Below are 10,788 nucleotides of genomic sequence, written 5' to 3'. Positions count from 1 at the left end.
AGAGGTCACAGACAGCTGAGTCAAAGGTCAGTCAGACAGCTGAGTCAAAGGTCAGTCAGACAGCTGAGTCAAAGGTCAGTCAGACAGCTGAGTCAGAGGTCACAGACAGCTGAGTGAGACCACAAACAGCTGAGTGAGACCACAGACAGGCAGACAGACAGTGTCATCTCCTGTCTTTATTCCTAAACATTTGTGACCTTTATAAAACAGCACGCTGAGTCGGAGTCACTCAGCAAAAACCTGCTGCTGCTAGCTCACATCAGCACTTAGCTGTGGTGCGTTCACAGACCAGGCAGAAAACAGGAAAACAGAACGTTGGAAACAGACTCACGGGTTCCAGTGCTCTTTGGAGATCCTGTAGAGGCTGGCGAACATGATGGGCAGGACGACGCTGGAGTTCTCCTCGATCAGACTCATGATGTACTCGTTGTTCCAGTAGTACAGAGCTCGCTCCGCCACCTGACAGAGGACACACGGACCCTTCAGAACCAGCTGGGCTGAGACAAACAGAACCTGACCCGAGCTCGGTACTGACCTGGAAATGTGGGCTGGAAACACATCTGGAGATCTGTTTGAAAAGTGGCTCCTGGATCTTAACGAACTGTGTGGGTTCAATAACGTCCAGGATCTCCTCCAGCTCTCCTAAAAACATCACCTGAAGAGCGCGAGGGGGTGGGGGGGTTACTACACACACTCACACACACGCATGTGCACACACATTAAACAAAATTAGCCTTACCTCTTTTTGACTGCAGGTTTTTGGCCAGAACTTCAGTAAGCCTCTGATGACCTGAGGAGCAAGAACACAAGTCTTGTTTCAGTTTCTCTCTCAGTCGTGGAGAAAATCTTTAAACGGGTGAAAGTTGGACTGACAGCGTGTCTAAAGCTCAGCAGAGGATCTCTGCAGGACAGGGAGAAGAACCTGCATCTGTCCCTGCAGTGTGGTGGCAGATGGAGCGACCGACGTCTGGTTTCTATCCAGAGACAGGAAGGAAACCTGCGGAGCCTCCGAAGACACGAGCTTCGATTTACGTGAACCGCTTTCTGATATTTGTTGGTACGTTTGGTTGAATACGGTGCAACAGCTGGATTTGTGTCAGGAAGTTGAATTTACAGACGGTTCTGATAGAAGAGCTGGAATATGTTGGACCATCTGAAGATCAAACGTGAACAGTTCGAAGTTTTCTTTAGGGATAAATAAACATGAGCATTAAAGCATCAGTGTGTCTCTGATTTATAAAAATGAAGCTCAACGTCTGAGCGGGGGAAAGCTGTGGTTGGATGAACTCCAGCTCCATCAGAGTCGTGACAGGAAGCTGACAAACTCTGAACATTCATCAGGAAAAGAAGAGGGACAACACGCCAGTCCAGGGTTCTGACGGCATTAGAAACGCCGTGTGTTCTGATACTTACTGGTTCTGTTAATGTTGGGTCTTTCTCTAAGAACTGTACAATGCAATACGCCAACTGCAGAGAAAAAAACACAAAAACATCATTTCAACTGGGTTTCATTAAGAAGAACAGCTTGCAGCAAACGTAAACAGAACCAGGTCCAGGTCCGGTTTGTGAGCTTCAGAGTTTCTGCAGAAATCAGCCAATCAAATGTGGTACTTTTTAATGCCCTGCAGAAGAAGTGTGCCCCGTCTCACTCTGCAGAGTGAAACCAAACAGGTTTGACACCAGAACCTGCAGCTCAGTCAGGAACGGGCTGCAGACTCGTCTGTCAGTGGGAGATAAACCCGGTCCCGTTTGGATCTCTGCAGCAGAACCATCAGTCAGTTTAAACGGGTCACAGGAAGTTGGACTTTCCATGACTGAGCTGCTGGTTTTCCATCTTTAACGCTTTTTAAAACAATCCCAGGTCAACATGGAGGATTTATGGAGGTCGGGGCGTGATGACTTCACTTTGGATTTGGTTGAAACATTTTAGCTTCTTTTTCAAGCCCTCCCACTGATTAATAACCTCGTCTGTAACAAATGTGGCTAAGAGCCATGAAACCGTTAGCATTCAGGTGAGATCAGAGGCCGGAGGAGGTTCTTACCTGTGCATGGAAGAGGGACAGACTCCTGACAGTATGGAGGGGGATCAACACTTTGACCAGAAACTGTTTATGTTCTGCCTTCAGCGGCAGAGCAAAACCATTGATTATACTGGGGGGGGGAGAGGAGACAAATATAAAGTTGATTATTACAACAAACCATCAGAAGCTTTAAATACTGAAACAACATCAGAAGAAAGAAATGAATAAAACTGAACAAAGGAGTCAAAGCTCATTTCTAACTGTCCATCATTCCACAGATTCTTCACAAGACAGTTCACCCTGAAGGTCAGACTGTGCAGTACTCAGAGAAATGAGCTTCATCTCAGAAACTACAGGCCGCAGTTATCAGGTCAAAGGTCACTACAGGCCGCAGTTATCAGGTCAAAGGTCAAACTCCACAGTCCTCAATAAGCAGGTCAAAGTCAAGGTCATACAGACCTGTTAGTAGGTCAAAGGTCAGACTCTACAGTCCTCAGTTATCAGGTCAAAGGTCAAGGTTCTATAGGCCAATAATTAGAAGGACAAAGGTCACTTTACAGACCTCGGTCAGCAGGTCAAAGGTCAAACTATAGTCCTCAGTAAACAGGTCAAAGGTCAGACTCTAAAGGTCTCAATAAGCAGGTCAACGGTTTTGGCTTTACAGTTAACAGGTTAAAGGTCAAAGCTCATGGCTATTCTCTCAGTTTCACCAATTAAAGGTTTTGGACCTGGAACTGGACCTGGACAGGACCAGCAGGTTTGGGAGGTCACAATCCAATCAAAAGATTGTGGTTCGAGTCCCTGCAGCATGCAGAAGTGTCCTCGTATGAATTCTAACTTTGGGAAATGTGCTAAAAGTCTTAGTTTAAACTTTTAAAACTTTCAAATCACTTATTTATATTAAAATGAAAACACCCAGAATCCTCCTGGAATAAATCCAAACCATAAAGACTGATTTAACGCTGTAAAGTAAAGAAATCCACAACAAAAAGTCTAATTTAATGCTGTAAATTTATGTTCCCTGAAGGACTAAATGAGGAGCAGAGCTCTGCTGGAGCATCAGCTGGAACAGCCAGTGTGTGTCGGAGGCTCGCAGGGTTCAACATACCTCCCCAAGATCTCCAGCAACTCCGCCACCCCGTTGAAGTGCTCCGTCTCATAAACAAACCTGAGAGGACAGGAAAAGAGACGCGAGACAGAGGGGAAAAAAAGGACCAGACTATTTACTGGTACTGACACAAAGAAGCTGGTGGGATTACCAGAAGTGAGTGACTCTACAAACGGAGCTGAATCTATGATCAACAGGACGAACTAAACTTTTTATTGATGATAGTCTCAGCAGGAGCTAATCCATCTACCAAAACAAGAAAACAAACTCACCGTAGAAAAATATTATTGATCTGTTTTCGTATAAAAGCCCTCAGCCCCAGGAATTTGCCGTAGATTCTATGTAGGACCGTCTTCAGGTAGTCCCTCTCTCTGGGATCCTCGCTGTCAAACAGCTCCAGGAGCTGGACCCAGAAAACCAGAAGAACAGAGGAGAAACAAACAAAACAGAAAACATCAGCGAGGGACAAACAGCAGAGGAAAACCGTGCGAGTCGGTTCGAGTCGTCACCTGTAGGACAAACTTCTGGTCTATGTACTTTTTGGCAATGCTGGGCTGGAACTCCTGACTCTCCAAGAACCGAATGAAGAACTCGTATATCAACTGAAAACAGAGAGAAACCGGGTCAGAACTTGTTCTTCCTGACCCAAACCCTCAGAGTCAATAAAAACACTACAATCAGAATTCTGAGCAACAAAAAGGTTTCATAAACTGCCTTCCAAGTGAATCATTTCCTTGTTCTCTCCTGGTTCAACTTTAATTTAAAATAAACTTTTTAATCAAATGGAAACTACATTTTATAACAAACAAATACCATTAGCATCAAGTGTACTTCTATTATAATGTGGGGCTTAAAGTAATCTCCAATTCCCTCAATTTATTAAAATTTCTAAATGTTATTTTATGATTGAATCCACTTTTTTCCACCTACAAAGTGTCTTCTTTGGTGAATATAAAATTTTAACAACTGAAAACATGAATATTGATAAATTTAAACAAAACTCAGTGAAACCAGTTTCAGTTGGACAGAACGTCTAAAGTAAAGAGTTTAAATCATTTCAATGAAACGTTCCTCATAGAAACTCTTCATATTTAATTACTGTTACAGAAAAAGCTTTAAAGGTTTAGCGTTAAAACTCTAACCCTCCCTGATGAAGACGAAGCAGCCTCCGTCTCTGCTGCAGCAGCTTCCAACTTCTCCTACAAACCGAGGTCATTCAGAGAGCCGTCTACAGCAGGTAAGATACTACCCGTCATTTTACTCCACGTGAAAATATCTGAAACACCTCTTTAATGAACTGCAGCAGGTCTTATGGCTGCCACTGAAACAGCCGAGATGTTTTTACACCAAATGAAAGAGGCTCTTCAGTTCCAGAGCCCCACAAGAAACAAACGTTACTTGAACACCTCAGATTATTAAGAATTTAAATAATTATTCTTGGACCTGTAGGTGAGGCCAGGACGCCTCGAGCGTGGGCTCGTCCTCCTCAGGGTCAAACTCATTACTGTCGCTGGGCGGAAGAGTCCGGAAAATGTTGTGAGACACCTGAAAGAAAACCAAAGACATTAAAAACACAAGAACCGGTCCAGTCCAGGAGGATTTGAACAGAACCCCCAGCAGGGATTGCTGAGAAAAGAGCTGAAAGTGAGCACTGTTAAACCATTAATTGTTTCTTTAATCTATAAATTAGCCGCGGCGTTGTGTCCATGTCGTCATCACTCAATGTTAAAAACAGGTCTCTCTTTAAATGAGCCGCGAGGCTCAACGAGACTAACCTGTAGAAATAAAGGTTGAATGAATAAACCGCGGCGTTCACAGCGTGTGAAAAAAAATCAGCTTATACGGTAATTGTTTTTCTAATGTACGTGAATGTTTTAGTACACTGCCCTGACACAACTTTGATGGGACTTGGAGGTGTAGAACTACAACGATTTAAAAAATATTTCAAGTCTAGATATTATTAGCAACGAAGGTGACTTCTATTAAATAAATAAAATGTTTCTTTATCACAAAAAGTCAAATAAATATAAAAAAAACTGATCCAATTGTTCACTTCAATGATTTATTAAAACGTAAGTGTGTGCTTTAACATTTTAAAGTGGAATACTTTGATAATTAATTAGTCATAAATAAAGACACGAACTGTTTAGTTCAACTTTTCTAAATGGGAGTTTACGAAACGATTCATTGGTGTTTGGTGTCGTTCTTGGTCCCAACATTAAGAAATACCAATAAATGTTTATTTTTAATCTTAGCTGTTTGAAGAATAGATTGTAATGCTTATGCAACACCTGAAGAGCAGTGCCAGCTTTACTTCAAACCCCACGGCGCCAGTGTTCGTTTCCGCTCACCATTTTGACGACCTCGGGGTAAGCCTGCTCCGTCAGGTAGCCCCGGCTGACGGTCACGTAGTCCACCAGCTCGTTGAGCGTGGAACGCTTGTACTCCTTCATCTTCAGGTCCGACAGCGTGTCCATGAAGTCAAAGACGGTGCAGCACTGCTGCAGCTTCTTCAGGAACAGCTCCGGCTGCTCCGGCGCCGGCACGTCTGTCGACACAAACGGGGCAAAGTCAGAACCGAGTCGAGGTTTCAATAAATCGAGCCATGATGCTGCTGACCCACACCTCGGGTCAAAATGTCCGTTTCCCGTTCTGTGATGAAGCTGAGCTCCACCTAACTGACACAAACCAAGAAGGACCACAGAGACCTGCAGCCTGGACCTGATGTTCTGACCCAGAAGAACTGGGCTTTGATACATGAGAAGCTGCAGCAGACGAATATCTCAGCGTTTGCTCGAGTTCCAACTACAAACTGCTGCTGTCCGACGAGCTCTGAATGAACAACGCAGAACCTGTTCTGTAGGAGACGACTCTCAGCTACTACCACACCAAGGTGTAGCTCAGTATCTGGAAAAGTGACTGTTTTTCCATTTATATACTAACATTTCACAGCTTCTCTTCACAGAAGTGGCCTGGTTTAGGTGAAGAATAAGGTTTAAAATGTCGACAATAAGCTGTACTTGATTATTCTGACTGAGGTTCTGCTGCTTTAAGACCAAGTTAAAAGTCTTTAACGTTAATAGATAAAAAACAAAAAACAGTCATTTTCTGCATCACAGTAACGGAGCAACAGAAAGATGCATCAAAGTATAACAGCTAAACTGTACTGAATGAGTAATAAACTTATTTTAATATAATATACAAGTATAAATAATTCGTTATTATGCAAGACAAAAAACTTACAGTTGGTCTTATTATCAGCGTTATGGTATAAAGGTGTAAATTTGTTCTGAGTTCTCCTGCAGTGAGTAATAAACAGAACCTGGGGATGCTTGAACTTAAGCGTTGCATTATTTTGTGGCTCGTCCTGTAAACGTGCCCCAGAGCCCTCGGATACAACAAGTGAAACAAATCCAGCCGGGTTCACTTCCTCTGGATAAGATTTTCAAAATTTAATTTCAACATTTACATTTTAAAGACTGAAACAAACAAAAACAAAGAAACTCAGTCATTTTTCTTCTGAGTGGCCCAGATCCGTCCCCAGACCGGTCTATGAAAACACTGGAGCTCTGTCCTGGTTTGAGCTCGGCGCTGATCTTATTCTGCTTCACAGCTTCGGAGCGGCAGAGACTCATGTGGGCTCCTTGGCAGGAGAAGAGAGGATCCACTGCTGCTTAATTACTGCTGTGAGCAAAGCCTAATGAGGCCCGGCATGAGCGAGAGAGCAGGCAGACCGCAGGAACTCCTTTAACTCCGTTTAATTACACAACAGAGCCCAAACGAGCAGCTAACCATCAGAACCAGCAGCTGTCCATCACGTTTCTTCACCAACACAAAGAGCTGACACGAGAACAACATTAACATCAGAAACAGATGTTTGATGAAATTCATTTGGACTTTAATGATTTTATAATACAGCTGCAGACGAGATCCCTGTGGAGTGCTGCGTCCTTCCTGCTCCACACTGGATCCTACAGCCCTCAGGAGACTCGGACAGTCCAAACATGCCGAGCCCTGGTTCCATGAGGTCCAGCAGAACCTCAGAGGAAACACAGGTCAGTTCAGAGTCTGTCTGGGCTGGATCACACGCAGCACAAGAAGCCGGGACCGCAGAGACACGAGTGCTCGGGCAGTATTACACGAGTACAGGACACACGTTTGTACCAATATTTTGAATAAAAATATACATTTATCACGTTTTTGTAGATTTCTGTTAAAATATTCATACAGAAAAATAAAATTACCTCTTCAATATGACTGATTTTTAGGACAAAATAAAGATTACTGCAATGTTTTTAATTAAGACTTTTTTTTCACATGTCCATCCGTCCGTCCGTCCATCCATGCATCCATCCATCCATCCATCCATCCATCCATCCATCCATCCTCTACTGCTTGTTCTGAAGTTGGGTCACAGGGGAAGCAGCTTGCGGAAGAAACTGAGGTTCAACCAGTGACCTGACTCCCTTCTCCAGTACCACTGAACAGACCTTACCAGGGACGCTAAGGAGAGTGATGCCCCCATTATTGGAGCACATCTTCTGGTTCCCCTGTTTGAAGAGGAGAACAATGACCCCAGTCTGCCAGTCCGGTGGCACTGCCCCTGATGTCCACACAATGTTGCAAAGACAGACCCACAACATCCAGAGCCTTAAGGAAATCAGGGAAGATCCCGTCCACACCCGGAGCCCTGCCGCCGCGGAGCTTTTACTGGTTTCTAATGAAAACATTTAATCAAAAACTATATACATTTATTTATTTTTTTTTTATATATATATCTACTGTATGTATAAAAATGCAAACATGTGAACAGCTGCTAACATTTCACCATAAAATTAAAGGAGGAAAAACTAAACAATCCAGATAAAATGCATCCAGGCAGGCTGCTGTTATGAAAAGTTTGAGAGTCGGTCATGATGTCAATATACTGCGATTACAATCAGAACAGTCAACATCAGCTAAATCCAGTCCGGATCATTCTGATAGGAACGTTATTTGGGTCAAGGTAATCAGGAAATGCTTCCAGGACAACCTTCTACAGGTAGGCCCACATGACTAACCCAAAGTCAGTACCTCTGTAGAACAATGTGTGCAATGGACTCAGTAACAGGACAAATTGGTTTGTAAAAGATTAAATATGAGCAGAAACAAACTTAAAGAGCAACAAAAGGTAGATTTTTAATTTTCCATGATAATTATTGTTTATTTGGAAAAAACGGGACTATTTTTAGCTGATATTCAGCAAACTGCTCTGCAGAGCTCTGCACGCATGCACACAGTGGACGGGAAAGCCCCGGTCTCTAAAAGCAGTGACCATGTGAGTGGCTTTGAGTTACAGGATGAGAGAGCGGGCAGCGCCAGCAGATGAACTCAGCAGGTCCTTGCTCTGTGTGAACGTCATTTCTTGGAGCGGTCAGTCCAAGATGAAGGTTTTACTTCAGCATCTACCTTCTGCCATCAGAAAACATTAAACAGGACTGAGAGGAGAGCCAGAGCTGCAGATGGAGGGATGTGGGTGTGACCTTCGCTCTGCTCTTCACTGCTGCTCGCTCTAATAAAAGGTTAATGATTCTGGACACGGGTGCGTCCTTTAAGACACACCTTCACGAGCAGTTACAGAAAATCACGCCAGGTATGAGTCCTTAACAGCTGATGGGCTGGAAAATGATCACTTCCTCATTTAGACTCAGGAAGTCTTTAGATATGGTCTACAAAGAACGTTTGATCACACGACAACACCTGCAGCAGCAAACAAAGAGAACGCTGACACACATGGTGCAACTTGTCGTGTTTCCTGTTGGTGTCCCAGCAGCCCCCGCTGTCAATAATCAGCCTGTAGGCCACAGAGGAGAACGTTACGTAAAGGATTACCGAGAACAGACACGTCAGAACATCTGTCCGCCCTGCCTTTAGGAACATCCAGGAGAACGAGCTGACAAGATCCAGAACATGGAGAACGTGCCAAACACAAACATCTAGAACATGAATGAAAACTAAGTGTGTGCAGTAACACATCTTTAAGGACCCCTGGGATTAGATGCCTCACGGTGAAAACACCAGGAGCCAACAGAAAGTATGTTTAGAGGAACAGCGGCGCTAACGATATTAGCATCTTGGAAACTTATCCACAACTCCAATGTTTCAGAGTTTTTAGTGACTTCTTCTGATGACCTCAGTTATTCCCGAGACTCTCTTCAGGGTTTAGTGAAGATTTCAAAACATACAACTTTCCTGCAACAATTTTCTACAACAGGAAGCTACGGGAACTCGACTGGGACAAACGGCACCATGAAGCGCAGCAATGACTGCTGACTCAGTACAAATTAACAAAATCTATATTTAACATAGACCACTTTCAAAAAGCTTCAACTTAAGTTTTTTCTTGGATACTTTAACAAATATTTTACTTTTTGCAGAAGTCAAACTGGGTCGTGTTCTAAGGCAAATAAAATAATCTCGAAATGAACGCTGAACTACACACTCAGTGTTTCTTGCGGACAGGAAACAGCAGAAAGGCAACCATCAGTAACATGCTAGGAAGCTAAAGTATGGATGTGTTGCACGGTTCTGTTGGGTCAAACTGGCGCTGCGGGAGGGAAACGTGGAGTCCTGATACAAGCTGCACTTTCTGAGCTAAAAATAAAAAAGTGAACCACGTCAGACAAAAGTCATATTGTCACAACTCGGTCAGAGGAAGGAACGTTGAACAATAACAACTAAACAATGCAGACGAAACAACACGCGCTTATAGCTCAAAAACAGTTTGGTTTCCAAACTGGAAAACATTATAATCCACATTAATTTGACTTTCAGGTTTAATAAAAAACAAAAATATGTGACTGACACACACACCGGTCGTGCACAGGAAACAGCTCGCGTGTCACGGAACAACTGGAACATATAAATATATGGAATGACCCAGATAGAACGTCCCTGTAACGCCATGTTCTCAGGTGTTCCTGCGAGGCAACAGGCTGCTGTCAGTCATGGACTCGTGGAGCGGTTCTGCTGCAGCAGCCGACAAACTGCAGGGCTGAGGAGGTTCTGGTCCGTTCAGGTACCAGAGGGTCATTAAAACAAGTCATGCATCTTTAAATAATATAAATTACTTTGGTCAAAGAGCGTCTTTATGTCTGAACCACACGGGTCAGAGTTCTGGGGCTTTAAATTAAGAGCCTGTTTGCACTCGGAGTCTGTGCTGGGGAGGACTCTCAGCTACTACCACACCAGATTTTAGCTCAGCATCTGTAAAACTGACAGAGTCGCAGCTGTTTCTGTTTGCTGTGGTCTTCTAACCATTTCAGAGTTCATTAACTGATCTGAGAGTTTTATGAAAGATTCAGTGAGTGAGTCATGGAGGTGAATTATAGGTGATAACATAGTTACACAGAACACCGGGGTGTAGGAAAAAAACGTGTTGTTTTGAATAAATCTTTAAATCTGCCAGTGTTCAAACAAATTTAAACTTTGTAGTCCTGCTTGTGTCTGAAGACTACTTCCTGTAAACTCTTCTTCCTCTGTAAACTCTTCTTCTTCTACTTTTATTCCTGCAGCGCAGCTGGATATTTCTTCTGTAGAGACACATCCTGGTTTTTTTTTTTTTTTTTAAAGGTCCACAACACAACTTAAATCACTTGTTCACAAATGCACCGCCTGTTC

At 43.4% G+C, this 10,788-nt stretch overlaps 1 protein-coding gene across 1 annotated transcript in view; it reads right to left on the bottom strand.

Moving 5' to 3' along the window:
* The window catches only part of ppp2r5eb (protein phosphatase 2, regulatory subunit B', epsilon), an 8,011-nt gene extending 2,336 nt beyond the window's left edge, over positions 1–5,675 (bottom strand). The window contains exons 1-10 of the mRNA XM_037695110.1: positions 5,481–5,675; positions 4,573–4,674; positions 3,639–3,731; positions 3,402–3,532; positions 3,130–3,189; positions 2,043–2,151; positions 1,414–1,467; positions 740–790; positions 536–655; positions 332–459 (exon numbers count right to left, since the gene is read on the bottom strand). Of these exons, the coding sequence (XP_037551038.1) occupies positions 332–459; positions 536–655; positions 740–790; positions 1,414–1,467; positions 2,043–2,151; positions 3,130–3,189; positions 3,402–3,532; positions 3,639–3,731; positions 4,573–4,674; positions 5,481–5,606 (974 nt within the window). The 5' untranslated portion in view covers positions 5,607–5,675. The remainder of the gene's footprint in view (positions 1–331; positions 460–535; positions 656–739; positions 791–1,413; positions 1,468–2,042; positions 2,152–3,129; positions 3,190–3,401; positions 3,533–3,638; positions 3,732–4,572; positions 4,675–5,480) is intronic.
* Between the last annotated feature and the right edge of the window lie 5,113 nt (positions 5,676–10,788).

The sequence above is a fragment of the Nematolebias whitei genome, chromosome 21 (genome assembly GCF_014905685.2).
Source record: "Nematolebias whitei isolate Nwh7 chromosome 21, NemWhi1, whole genome shotgun sequence".
Lineage (NCBI taxonomy): Eukaryota > Metazoa > Chordata > Actinopteri > Cyprinodontiformes > Rivulidae > Nematolebias > Nematolebias whitei.
This window is presented reverse-complemented; position numbering and strand designations above follow the sequence as displayed.